Source organism: Adiantum capillus-veneris, chromosome 7 (assembly GCF_014529385.1).
Source record: "Adiantum capillus-veneris isolate H3 chromosome 7, ASM1452938v2, whole genome shotgun sequence".
NCBI lineage: Eukaryota > Viridiplantae > Streptophyta > Polypodiopsida > Polypodiales > Pteridaceae > Adiantum > Adiantum capillus-veneris.
In genome coordinates, this window is record NC_140937.1 from 4217068 (window position 1) to 4231696 (window position 14629).

Below are 14629 nucleotides of genomic sequence, written 5' to 3' on the forward strand. Positions count from 1 at the left end.
CCTGATGTGTCTCAGAGTAGAAAACGATGTCTCTTCCCGTAAAACTATTCTCAAAAGCACCCACATCAAGGCGCATAGATCCATTACAATTCCAGGTGGCAACTTTGAGTGTGGTCACATAGGTCTCGCACCATCATGTGGAGCGCCGCTCTACAATCACCACCCGGCCATCTCTATAGAAGGTTGTCTTTCCCTTCTCCCTTGCGCTTGAATCTCTGGCATTACCTCCATCATATGCACAATCTGTATGAGAGTGAGGTCATCTCCAAGGAGTATGCCCGTTTTCTTTAGTGTAGGGCACTTCTTCAAGAAGTCCTTTGCCTCCATGGATGGGAAACGGATGATTAAAGCTCTCCTGTTTGAAGTCTCCCCATTGCCTTGTGTCTTCTTCCCTACCCTCCATGCCTTTGTATGAGTAGCCTCACTACCCATCATGCGGAGAAGTTCTTCGACTTCCCCTTCCACATCATCTCGGTCTTTTAGACTGGTTACTCTTATATGCAAGGCTCTAGTTTTCCTTCGCTGCTCTTCTTCTAGAGTCATGTTGATGATTGTACGAGTGGGGACGGATGTGGTTTCTTTCCCTTTCCCTTTCTTAGCGACTTCTATCCACTTCTCGGCCTCATCCGCCTTCTTTTGCGTCTTCGTAATCACATCCATCCACGAGAACGTCTTTACCACCTTCTGTTTCTCCTCCTCTGTGATCATCCGTACCTGCTCCTTGATGACCTTGATCTCCTCTATCACCGAGGGCTGGAATTCCCCTTCTTCCAGTCCACTGCTTACTCTATCCGCAAGCTCTCGCTTGAGGGCTGTGATCTCTACTCTAAGTGCTTGTGAATCTGCCTTAAGTGCTTCTAGCTCTGCGTGCAAGTCCTCTTTCTCCTTCCATTGCGCGCCTTCGTTGAGGAACATTTGAAGAAGGTTGGCCTTCTCTTTCCACCATCCCTCCGTCTCTGCTTTCCATTCTTTCATCTCCCTTTCCATTTGTGTTATCCGCTTGTTTGTAAGCAAAAAGGTTGCCTTCGTATGGGGCTTACATACTGGCAAAACGTTCATGGCCTCCACTGACGAAGCGCTCATGGCCTCCATTGACGATGCGGGTATAGCTCGACGCTCTGGCTCGGCTGAGTCCAGGCGGAGAAGTAATAACCACAACCCGAATGCGGGTATATGCACTACCACAGCCCACTGCGGGACACTCAGTCTGCTCTGCCAAATATCCAGAGGCTCAGCCCCATTTTTGTTTATTCACGATACCTACACCATGTGAATATATTTGATGTCCTCAATTATGCATACATAATATAGCTGGAAATCTGTCTGCTGATAGAGAGGCAATTCTGGAAGTTCTGGAAATTCTATGCCTTCGAGAAAATTGCAGAACCAGTAACCTTGTAGTTGACGGGCTGTGTAGAGGGCTTCGCGGCAACAGCCAGCGAATGTAGAAAGCAGGCGGAGTGCAGCCCTGGGTGAGAGAACAGGTCGCGGCAGCAACTTTGCAGGTTTCGCACGCTGAGGTGAGTTCACACGCAGGTGACAGCAGCTCGCGCTGGTCGTCTTGCTGTTGCTGCTGCACCTGCGTGCCCCTCTGCTGTTGCACCTACACGCCCCCCTGCTGCTGCGCCTGCGCGTTCTCCTGCAGTTGCACCTGCTGCTGCCGAACTGCCCTACTCTGCAGTGCTGCGCTGCTGTTGTTACACCTGTGCGAGCCCGTCAGCTGAGAGAGAGAGAGAGAGAGAGAGAGAGAGAGATCTTTAAATGCTAAAAAGCCATGGGAAAAGTCTCAGCAATCCACAGCAATGCCAGGATTGAACGGGCTCGCACATCTCAACATATAAACTTGTACAAGAAAACGTTTCTTTCCCTCAAGGCATTCTTATAGCGAAACAATTCTTAAAGAAAAAACCAAATGCAGATATTTCTTGCGTGACGTGTCTGTCTTAGCAGGCATCCTCGTTCTTCTAACCTCATACAAAAAGTGAACATTACAGCAAGGATCACATACTTCAGCCTTCTTCATTGAGGTTTACCTTCGCTCTTGCCATGTGGAGGATCAGGCCTATGAGACCTAATAATTCCTGGCAAAGTTGCAAAAGGCTAGCCGAAAATCCATGCAAACAAATATATATATACCTAGATGAATTCAGGATAAGCCCAGATTCACCCTTAAAGGAAAGTGCAAGGTATAGACCCATGGTAGTCACCCACAAGACAATATAACCATCAGCCCCATCATGCATAGTATTGATTAAATACCACGACATCCCCACTAACGTCATCGGTGCCCAATAGTGGGTGTAGAACTAGGTGGGTGTAGAACTAGGTACTAACATATGCTCCCAAACCACACGCATACTCACATGAGCAAACAATGGCTATCTGGTTCTCTACTTCTTCAAACATTTCGTTTCAAGAACACCCCCCCCCCCCCCCCCCCCCCAACCCCACCCAGGGCAACACCCAGTCCGACGCACACGACAATCACATAAAGCTGAACAGTAAAAATTTTGTGGTTAGCGATATAATTACTTCTCTAAGCATCATGTAAGTAATGCTGATCAGCACATGCATCTGAGATGAGCTGTTTTGATGCCAGAAAACAGAGCAAAGAATCAGAATTTAGCAACACTCACTTTATGGGCAGCCCATACTCCAGAAAAGTTTTTAACTGTCAAAGATATGTAAAGCATCTTTTAACAGGTTCTCAATAAGAACTCTTGGCTCCTCTCTCAAACATAACACTTCTTTCTCCATACAGGAAGATAACCAAGACCTTTGCAAGAGTCCTTAAACAAAGACAAACGAGGACCAAGGGAGTGTAGCAGCTCAGGATGCCACTCCTTGTAGAAAATGAAGCTCGGTTGAAAACACAAGCATTACCATCAAGAATAAGGCAGTTCTCCAACCACCTAAAGTGACCGACTTGGCATTTAAGTCCACTGGAATCAGGTCTTCTGGTATTTGTCAATATAACCCTGAGAAACAATATCAGAACCATGAGAACTCCATTGCTCCATTCCATAAAACATACTACAAGCCACAGTCACTCACAGTTTGAAAAGAATTTTATAAAGAACAGAGTGACTCTCACACCAATCATCTAGTCAAACATGGGTCCTAGGCCACAGTTGGCCAACCCCACCGCTTCTCTTCACGAAAAGTTTTCTAACACAAACCATTCTAAGCGGGAACGAGAACCAGCACAGACCAGAGGTCCAGCTTAATCGTGAGGTGAAGCTTAGTTAATGGCATCAATTTCTACTGCCAATTACCTAGAATCACAACAGATGCAGCAATTATCTAGGTTTGAATGAAGAGAGATCTCCTCAATTGAGCACCTCCTAGAGAGAAGGGAACGAAAAGATGTCGACTATGGAAGTAATCATCCAGAACATTGAATTAAAGGAAAATGGGAAGCACAAGGAAGGCAGGTGTGTCTTGTCTGTGTGTGTGTGTGTGTGTGTGTGTGTGTGTGTGTGTGTGTGTGTGTGTGTGTGTGTGTGTGACTGTGTGGGGTGGGGGTGGGGGTGGGGGTGGGTTGGTTCTCTCATATGTACGCACATTATTTAGACCATTTATTCTACTACATAATCTGGAGGTAGTTTATCTAAGTTGGCATGGGATTTGGGCAACGTCTTAGATGATTGTGCAAGCCATGGAAGGACGTCGTTACACACGTGGCTATTAACTACCGTTTTCATGTAGATAAGAGCATGTAGGTGACAGCTCTCATGTTTTCGATCTCATGCTGTTTGGAGTAGGCGTAGGAGAGCATGAGATGTGCATCAAAACTTTACCATCCTTGGATGTACTGTACATGTGAAGTCTCAATCGAATGGGAATTAGGGCACTGCGAATCAGCCCATATAAAAGCAAGGCCAGTATTATTAGCGCATGTGCATAGTGTTAAGAGTTACATCACTATGCTGCTTCACTTAGGGTTGGGGCATGCTTGTATGGCTAGTGTGCTCCCGGGCTGGCCACCCACTTGCATTGGCATTGCTAGGCTGCATCCGGTCCAGGCCGGGCCATTTTGGCTGGCTGGACACAATTGGCCCTTTTCCCACATTATAGGGGTTTAACCCATTTTCCCAATTATGGTGTCGTGGGGTGTTCCTTAGGGCTGGCCAACCAACAGCAGAGTCCTGCTACATCCTCCTGACCTAGATCGTCCTACTCGAGTGAAAATGAGATGGGCAGCCTTGTTCGCGTGTCCTCGAGGAGTTCATTCAAGCACCTTCCCTCTACGAATGCTCTCCCACCTGTCCTCGCCCCGAAGAAGGCATAGACTGCTTCTTGGACATGTCAACTTCATCAGTGGAGGGTTTCTTTGTGGGAGCCACAAAAGACTTTGTTGCAGCATTGCCCTTGGCTGGAAACTGTTTGCCCTGGGACCCTCTCTTGTTGCTGCTATTAAATCCATCGGAATCTCCTTTCGACAGATTGTTGGCCACTCTCGCATTCTCAATCAATTGCGCCATATTCATGATAGTAGTCTTTGTGCAGTAGTCCTTGATTTTATTGGGCAATCCACAACAGTACTTCTCAATCTGTTTTGACAATGACACATAGGAAGTTACTAGCAAGAGTGTGGCCCACAACTGTTTGTTGTACTCTTCAAGATTCGCACAGTTTTTAGCATTCAACTCCTGTCATTCTGTCATCACATCCACTTCGAGAGTGTTTGTAAGCCATGCACGTGCAAAAAGCTGTTTGAATTGGACCCACGTCGTCGGGGCTTGACCTTGATTCTGTGAAGTAGTTTCCTCCAGCATAAGCTACATCAAACTCTTGTATGAAGGTCAAAGCCTTCAGTTGATCCTCAATTCCCTTTAAGTTTCAAACTTCACTCCCTGCCACCTTCCTTGTAATCCTTATGCTGACTCAAAGGAGACAAATTGTCATAAATAGGTGCCCGTAAAAGTGATGCTCCAGGATTGTCCATTCCAGCACTCACATCACCTGTTTTACCTGTCATATCTGCATTTTGGGCATATATGGCTGGAAAAAAACCAGCCTTACCCAACTGTGTTCCAAGCATTCAAAATTGACCATAGGCACCCTGAAGACCTGGTTGGACACCCATGTTCCCATACATAGGGTTAACCATGCCTGGTTGCATTGTCACAAACACATTCCCTCACATATTACCTGTGGAAGGTCCAACCATATCTTGAAACATTTGAACCACCTCCAAAATAACCAAGATATGAAGTAGGTAACGGAAGGATCATACGTATAGCCTGTTTCACAAACGATCCTTGTCTAGGTAAAGCAGGATGCTTGGGATCAATGGACACCGTTGGTTTCTCAATCACATGGGTTTTTCCTCGAGCATCACGAGACCTCTGTGCATGGGAAATCTCCTTTTCCTGCAACGACTCAATCACACCCTGTGTGGGAGCCTGTAAATCTTGTGTAGGAGCCTATAAGACCTCTTGCATCCTTGGATTGTTGGCCAACTGCTGAAACATTTCCATGCAGCTACGCAGTTGAGCTCTGAACAACCTGTCCTCTTCTTGAAGAATTGAAGCAGCTTTCTTTGTGCCATGTGAGGAAGATCCCTCTTCAGGTACTGGGTCGCTCTTCTCTGCCGAATTGACAAGCTCTATGTTGCTTTCACCCACAACAATCCACGCTGCACTTTTTGAAGAAAAAGTGTATCCCGTCACTGGAACCATATAACCGGCTTGTACATAGTAGAGGGCGGTACTTATTCAATTACCTGTTAACTTTACACAGAACACTGAGAAGAAAAGAGAGCACAGATGCGTCCAACGAGTAGACCATCACTGCGCACGCAAAGAACGACAACCTGTAGGCCCCAAAGACTCGCACCCCTTTCGGTATTTCTTTATTCAATTGAAAATAGACGATCCGAACACTTAAATAAACCTCTCACCAAGCTGTCCAAACCTATCAAGGGCTGCAATCGTAGGTTTCCGACCTGATTTCGACAGCATTGCACCAAAACCTCTGTAGCACAAAAGTACATGTCAAGGAGACTTTCCCTTGCATTTTGGAAGCTTTCCTATGAGCTGCAGGCCAATTTCAGTCTGTTGTAGTTCTCTGTTTTTCCACTGTCGGGTGCCCAAAACACTGTACACGCATCCCAAGGCTTGCCCGAGGTCCCCATGGTGATTTGTTGCAGTTTAGGTGCGAAACTCTAAACCTGCAGAAAAACACGACAGGCTGTCGTTTTGAGCGGAGCGAACACACCTACGCATGTCTCAAGTGCTCCCACACGCAATGGGACAGTTCCCCTTTGAATCGCAGTTTTCACTCGAGGAAACTCTCCGTTTTCGCAATCATTCGCGATGGAACTGTGCGTACCTGTGGGGGATTAGCAATTAACTAATCTAGTACCTGTTCAAAAGGCTCTTGCCTTGGCAAATGCGAATAAAACCCCTAGAACTCTACATGGTCAACTGAGAAGCCCAACTAGTGGAGCATTACCATATGTGTCACGTGACACATCCCAACCCTATGTGTCCGTGGACAAGCTACACCACAACAAGGTTCAGTCAGTTCATTCAAGTCTAGATTAGCAGTGATCTGGCACTTTTGTGAGTCTATTCGTAGACCGTGCATGCCCAGTCACTTAGCATAGATGCATATCCTCCGGTTGCACACAGCATGATCATCGGAATTCCCATCAGAATCCATTAGCATCAGTTAGGGGAACTTTCCAATGCATTTAGACTATTTTCCTATTTATTGGTTATTTTCACTTATTATTTTTAAGTGACTTTCCAACAAAAGCAGGTAGGGCAATTTTGCTAAGTTAATATATAAGCAAACCCAAGTTAGCACTTTCTGGCAAAAGAGGCAGCAAGAGCTTCCCGCTCAACAGGAAACTTCTCAGCAGTACCCCCCCAAAGACCTCTAGCGTTTTTTGTTCCCAGCAATAAAACCCCTTCTCTGGCGTTTTCCTCACGGGCAGTCCTCGCCATCACCCTCAACACCCTAGCGTTAGCAAATTGTAGATCCATCTCCAGAATTCATCAGCAATAGCGTTTTGCTAATTCAGCCCATTAGCGTTTTTACCTCCAACAGCCCAACGTTTTTGGCAATAGGCAGAACCAGCCAGCGTTTTTGTCTTCAGCCCTCAACTACATCAGATCTACATCGTTTTCAGCCCTATGACACAGTAGCAGATTCCCCCCAGTTGGTTGCAGATGATCCCCGGCCAGAACCATCATTTTCAGCCATAAGCACAACGGTAGAACAGTCCATTTCAGCCCCGAAACAGTCCATGAAAATCAGCAGAAAGAAGATTACAGCTTTCAGCCATCGAGTCGTCGTCGTCATCACCGTCGTCGTCATCGGCATAGTCCCATTGCATCAATCCATTGCATTCGCATTGTACACCTTTGTGCAATCAAAGTAGACCACTCTCGCCGACGAGAGTGGGGCGTTCGGAGGAGGGTTTTACAACCTCTCGGGTGTCGTATCACTTCTCTCTCCTTCTCTCAGTCTCATTCACTTGCACGCACAATATCCACTCACTTTGTTCGTGACCACAGCACTCTACAAGACGGAAAATCTCTCTCTTTCCCTAAGAACTAAAAGCAACCTTGAGCAATAAAGATCACTAATCTTGAGAAAATACAACATTCATTCCGCTGCACCTTACATTGGTATCAGAGCTTTGGAAGTGTTCTGCATTACTCAAGGAAAGAACCACAAGTTTTTTTTTGCTTGTTGCGATCGCACGAACCCAAGTTTACTTAGGCGTGGCGATTCCTAATTGTGTTTTGTTGAAGAGTGACAGGAATCCCAAGAAAGAAGGGCTTGTCCAGCCTCCCCTTGTGTCTCTTTTCACTCATTGAGAGCGGACCGTGCACTTAGCGGCCGGCCAATCGACGTGAGGTGGGAAAACGCAACCTTGGTGTGAGCGCAAGGCCGCCAAGGGGTGCGCCCGCAGAAAAGGGTAGAACTCGGGTAAAGAGAAGATCCTTCTCAACGCGATTTGCAAGCAAAAGAAAACCTCAAAAACCCCAAGAACCCAAGACCCTCAAGACTCAAGAACCTCAAGAACCCAAGATTCTCACGAATCAAGGACCTCAAGAACCTCAAGACCCTCAAGAACCCAAGTTCCTCAGGAGCTTAAGACCTCAAGATCATAGTGCATGGTCGTCACCCGAAGCGGAATGGATACTTCGCAGACAGGTGATGAGCATGAGAGAGGCGACGAAGACTCGTCCCCACCTGGAGATGATTTTTCCAACCCTCCCCCTTCACCATCTACGCCACGAGTTGTCCTCACTCCTATGGAGATGATGGTCAAGTCGATCTTGGACATGATGGCACAACAACAAGAAACGAATCGAGTTGCATTGGCACAACTCGCAAGCAAAGCAGAAGAACAAGCAGCAAAGGACCGTGCACAAGAAGCCAAGGATCGCGAGCACGACGAAAGAAACGCAAGATTGGCCGCACAACAAGAAGAAAATCGACTTGCTCAGGAACGTGAGTGCATTGCTCTTGCCGCAAAGCAAGAAGAGAATCGACTTGCTCTCGAACGTGAGCGCAATGAACGAGATGCACGAAAAGCAGAAAAGGACGCCGAGCGTGAAGCTCAAAGGGAGCTTCACAATCAAGAATTTATTGCCAAAATCCTAGCCTCGAAGACCGAACCACCCAAAGATCGTGGGAGTTCGTCAAGTGGCGCAAGCCACGACACTAATTCCAACCATCCAGTCACAGAAAAGTTGACTTTCAGTAAGTATGACGGTAAGATGGATGCTACAGTGATTCATTCTTGGTTGCATCAATTTAATGCTTATTTTGCGACAACTAAGAAGACAAACAACAGCAAAGTTTTGACGGCAGCTATGTACCTTGCCAGTGATGCCATTAATTGGTACCACGCATGGCAAGAGGCACAGCTAGCCGCGCACCTAGAGGCAACCGACGATTTCACGCCCCTCTCTTTTAGTTGGGCTGATTTCCAAGACAAGCTCAAGGCGCAGTTTATGCCACCTCAGTACCTTGCACGATTGAAGGACGATTGGCGCGCTCTCAAGCAAAATGGTATGCCTGTTATGTCTTTTTCTAATCGTGTTTTGAGGCTAGGTACCCTACTACGCATGTCGGATGATGAGCGCAAAGAGGCTTTTCTCTTTGGATTGGACGAGTATATCAAGTACGATGTCGAGGTATTCGATCCAATCGATCTCAACAAGGCGGTAGCGATTGCTCTCGCACAGGAGATGAAGCACAAGGGAAAGCCTAAGGAGAACAAAACTTCCACAAGTACCTCGCAGACTCCTCAGAACGGTAAGAATGGTAAGAATGATAACTCTTCAAACCAATCTTCCAACAGTATCTCATCAAAGAATTCTTCCAATGAATCTAAGGGTAAGGCTAACACAACTGCTAAACCTATGCTTACTCTAGATGAAAAGGTAGCACAAGGAATTGTAGGAGGATACATCACTTCGGAAGAACAAAGCACTTATTCTAAGGAAGGTCGTTGTTTTCATTGTCATATTAAGGGTCACATAAAACGAACATGTCCTAAGCTTGAATCGAATGAATCTAAAGAACCCACAGCACCCACTACATCTGTCAATGCAATGAATGATAACACGATTGTGCCCAAAGTTTCTCAGGACCCTCCCATTGATGATTCTTTCATTAAATGTTATGGTAGTACTTCGGGGCACCGTTTTGTCATATTGTTTGACCCAGGTAGTATGCATGATGTGATCAATCCCTCTCTTGTTGAGAGAGCCCGCCTCGAAGTTAGTCCGAGATCTCGTTTCGAGGTCTCTGGCTTTCGTCCTGGTATGGACGCTCTCATCACGAAGGAGTGCCTTGATGTGTTGTTTGCAATTCAACAGACTGCCTTCACTAGAAGATTTGTTGTTTCTTCTCTCTCAGGATGTGATATGATTTTAGGCATGAAATGGTTTCGTGAAATAAACCCTATCGTTGATTGGGAGGCTAGCACTTTAACTCTCAATGCCAAAAGTGATTCTCCTACTGTCTTTCATGGAGTGGACATTGCTCCTTCACCATCTCTCATTGCTAATATGCAGGACAAGGTTGAAAGGATTCGAGATAAAGAGACTCTCTTAGTCTCTTTTTCCTTACAGCATGACACACAGGATTTGCATGATTATGAGAAGCATAATGATTTGAATGATAATGGATTGCATGATGATTTGGATGAAAAAGACAAGCATGATGATTTGCATGAAGATGTGATTGTTCACAAGGATGATGTGTTAGTGGATGCCTTTTCTAGCGAAGCTAACCTCGTTGTAGATTCGATCAATCACGAACATCCGATCTTGGCTTTCGAGTCGAGGCCCAAAGAACCCCCACAGGACGATTCGATCCTTCACGACGAACCGATCATGGCTCTCGAGCCTTGGTCCAAAGGGCCCTCACAGGAAGTATTATGTGTTCGCATGATTGATACGCACACATTGTTCGAGTGTTTTATTCGTGAAGGTTTCTTGTATTTTAGTCAGCATCGTTATGTGATCCCTTTTCCTAGGCATGACATCTTGTATGTTGAGCACGTTTCTATCATGGATGAGCACGAATGTATGCGGATTGTTCATGAAAAGTTGACGAGTCTGTATGTCAAGAAGTCACATTCTATGTCTCTTCCTTGGCATGACACAGATTCCGAAAGAGCACATGATTGTATGAGCACCAAACATGGGCATTTCCATTGTGATTTGCCACAGTTGATGGATTTCGATCAACCAGAAAAGATTCGACTTCATTGTTTGCATGTGTTTGATGAACGGGTTGTCACTCCGTCTATTTGTTCATTTACATTGCATGCACAGTCTTTAGAGAAGCCAAGATTTTTTTTCCTTCACTTTACATAGAATGGATATGTTGATGATTTTGTGTTGGAGATGGTTTTAGGAATTTTCAGCTATGGAGATTCTTGAAGACCAAAGAAGCAGGTCTCTAGACGAAATTGAAGCAAGGAAGGAGCCACAAAAGACTTTGTGTCGCTTTCGATGCGGCCCAAAGAAGCAAGCGTTGCAGACCTTTATGAAGTTCAAGTACCGCTCGACCCACACAGCAGAGTGGGCCGGCGAAGAGTCCCTTCCAGGATTCCGGATGCTGTTGGCGATCTCCCTCGACGCCATACAGTTCGGTACCAGTACCTCACTTTGAAAAGGAGGGGATGTCACGTGACACATCCCACCCTATGTGTCTCTGGACAAGCTACACCACAGCAAGGTTCAATCAGCTCAGTCAAGTCTAGATTAGCAGTGATCTGGCACTTTTGTGAGTCTATTCGTAGACCGTGCATACCCAGTCACTTAGCATAGATGCATATCCTCCGGTTGCACACAGCATGATCATCGAAATTCCCATCAGAATCCATTAGCATCAGTTAGGGGAATTTTCCAGTGCATTTAGCCTATTTTCCTATTTATTTGTTATTTTCACTTATTATTTTTAAGTGACTTTCCAACAAAAGTAGGTAGGGCAATTTTGCTAAGTTAATATATAAGCCAACCCAAGTTAGCACTTTCTGGCAGAAGAGGCAGCATGAGCTTCCCGCTCAACAGGCAACTTCTCAGCAGTACCCCCCAAAGACCTCTAGCGTTTTCTGTTCCCAGCAGTAAAACCCCTTCTCTGGCGTTTTCCTCATGGGCAGTCCTCGCCATCACCCTCAACACCCTAGCGTTAGCCGATTGTGGATCCATCGCCAGAATTCATCAGCAGTAGCGTTTTGCTAATTCAACCCATTAGCGTTTTTACCTCCAACAACCCGGCGTTTTTGGCAATAGGCAGAACCAGCCAGCGTTTTTGTCTTCAGCCCTCAACTACATCAGATCTACATCGTTGTCACGTGACACATCCGAACCCTATGTGTCCGTGGAAAAGCTACACCACAAAAGGGTTCAGTCAGTCCAGTCGAGTTTAGATTAGCAATGATCTAGCACTTTTGTGAGTCTATTCGTAGACCGTGCATGCCGAGTCACTTAGCATAGATGCATATCCTCTGGTTGCACACAGCATGATCATCGGAATTCCCATCAGAATCCATTAGCATAAGTTAGGGAAATTTTCCAGTGCATTTAGCCAATTTTCCTATTTATTGGGTTTTCACTTATTATTTTTAAGTGACTTTCCAACAAAAGTGGGTAGGGCAATTTTGCTAAGTTAATATATAAGCAAACCAAAGTTCACACTTTCTGGCAGAAGAGGCAGCAGCAGCTTCCCGCTCAACAGGCAACTTCTCAGCAGTACCCCCCCTCAGCAATAGACCCTCGCCATCCACTCTTTTCCTTTGGCGTTTCCTCCCAGCAAGCCATCGCCTACAAGTCCTCTTGCCTGGCGTTTCCAACCTCAGTAGATACATCCCAGCTAGCGTTTTTCAGCCTTGACAAAAACGCCAGCATCACTTGCAGATTCAGCGTTTTTTCAGCCCTATCAAAAACGCCAGCTCAGCAGTAGCAAAAACGCAGAATTCAGCAGTTGGATTCTCGCAGTTTTCGGCCTATGAAAAAGTAGCAGATTCACCCCAAGATGGTTGCAGATGTTCCCCCATTTTCAGCCATAAAAATGCAGCCAAAACAGTCATTTTCAGCCACCAAAACAGTCCCGAAATTCAGCGAATAGAAGAACTCAGATTTCAGCCATCAAGTCGTCGTCGTTGTCACTGTCGTCGTCATCGGCATAGTCCCATTGCATACGCATTGTACACCCTTGTGCAATCAAGTACACCACTCTCGCCGACGAGAGTGGGGCCTTCGGAGGAGGGTTTTACAACCTCTCCGTGTCGTATCTCTTCTCTCTCCTTCTCTCAGTCTCATTCACTTGCACGCACAATATCCACTCACTTTGTTCGTGACCACAGCACTCTACAGACGGAAAGTTCTCTCTTTCCCTAAGAACTAAAAGAAACCTTGAGCAGTAAAGATCACTAATCTTGAGAAAATACAACATTCATTCCGCTGCACCTTACATTGGTATCAGAGCTTTGGAAGTGTTCTGCATTACTCAAGGGAAGAACCACAAGAACCACAAGATTTATTTTTTTTTGCTTGTTGCGATCGCATGAACCCAAGTTTACTTGGGCGTGGCGATTCCTAATCGTGTTTTGTTGAAGTGACAGGAATCCCAAGAAAGAAGGGCTTGTCCAGCCTCCCCTTGTGTCTCTTTTGACTCATTGAGAGCGGACCGTGCACTTAGCGGCCGGCCAATCGACGTGAGGTGGGAAAAAGCAACCTTGGTGTGAGCGCAAGGCCGCCAAGGGGTGCGCCCGCAGAAAAGGGTAGAACTCGGGTGAAGAGAAGATCCTTCTCAACACGATTGGCAAGCGAAAGAAAACGAACCCCAAGAACCCAAGAACCCTAGATTCTCACGAATCAAGGACCTCAAAAACCTCAAGACGATTTCCGCAAGAAATAGACGCAAGCAAGCGTAAAGAAAACATTGCAGGTGGTAACAACCCGCTGGAGAAAAAACGCGGAAAGACGTGCGGCAATGCACAAGGGATCTTTGGATCAGAACAATTGGCCTACCCAAAGCAAAGGCCCAGAATAAGAACTTACTTTGGTAAGATGACACACTTTGTCTACCACACGAAGATTCACATGAGCTTAATGCCCTATGTGGGAGGACACAAGAGGTTTAATATCCTCAAAACTAATAGCGCAAGGTTATGCGCAAGCACATACACCTAGCTCGACTTCTAGGAGGATAACTCCTCGAGAATGAGAAGGCAGAACTCACGTAACAAATTTTCGGATAAGGAAATTTCCGATTTGTTGGAAAGACGCGAATGACAAGTTCTTTAATGGCTCGTAAGTTTGATGATTGGTGAAGGATATCCTCGAGGTACTAGAGGAACGACATGAACCGGTAAGGTAAGTATTGAAATTATCGAATTTTTGTTTAATTAAATTTTTAAGTTCTCTTTTGAGAGGACTAGCTCAACTCACTATTGAGCAAGATTTGGAATCTTTCCGCTTTCTCCCCGGCAGTTCAGTTGGATCTCTACAGTTGAGGACAATTGTTTATAAGTGAGAGGGATGTTGCTACATTGGCTTTATCTGACAGGAAAATAATTCTAAATGAATTATTGAATTTATGAGTGAGAGGGTTTTCTCGCTTGGAACACCAAGGAAAAATAATTCTAAATGAATTATTGGAATTTTTAAGTGAGAGGGTTTTTCTCACTGGAGACATCCGAGTATAGAGTATTCCTAGTGCATCATTCAGAGTAATGATGGGAGCACTGAAAGGGGGTATCTGTAAGGCCACCAGGAACGGGTACTTTTGATGCGTCACATCGGATGGGTGACAGGGAGCATTGGGAAGAAGTATCCGTCTCCCGCGAGGAAGTCTATGTATGCATTGCAACTATGCATGTGATTGCATCCAGGGACGCCTGGGAAGTGTTGTGAAAGCATTGTTTTTAACTAGTTTTATTGAGTTTTTGAACAAATTCAGACCATTTTTAAAAGGTGACCGGCTGCCCACTTAATAAGTGGGCAGCCTATGGTTAAATAAAGCAGTAAAAACCAGCCATCGATTTTTCTCTCTTTTTCGGGCAAAAGAACCACAAAAAAAAAAAAAAACGGCCGCAATCTCTACGCGAGCAGCTTGAGCTCTGCTATCTTTGCCGTGGCCA

The 14629-nt window shown here is 45.7% G+C and overlaps 1 protein-coding gene across 1 annotated transcript in view; it reads right to left on the reverse strand.

Moving 5' to 3' along the window:
- Positions 1-2651: 2651 nt before the first annotated feature.
- The window catches only part of LOC147453370 (uncharacterized), a 52951-nt gene continuing 40973 nt past the window's right edge, over positions 2652-14629 (reverse strand). The window contains exon 5 of the mRNA XM_086515567.1: positions 2652-2978. Coding sequence (XP_086371693.1) covers positions 2949-2978 — 30 coding nt within the window. The 3' untranslated portion in view covers positions 2652-2948. The remainder of the gene's footprint in view (positions 2979-14629) is intronic.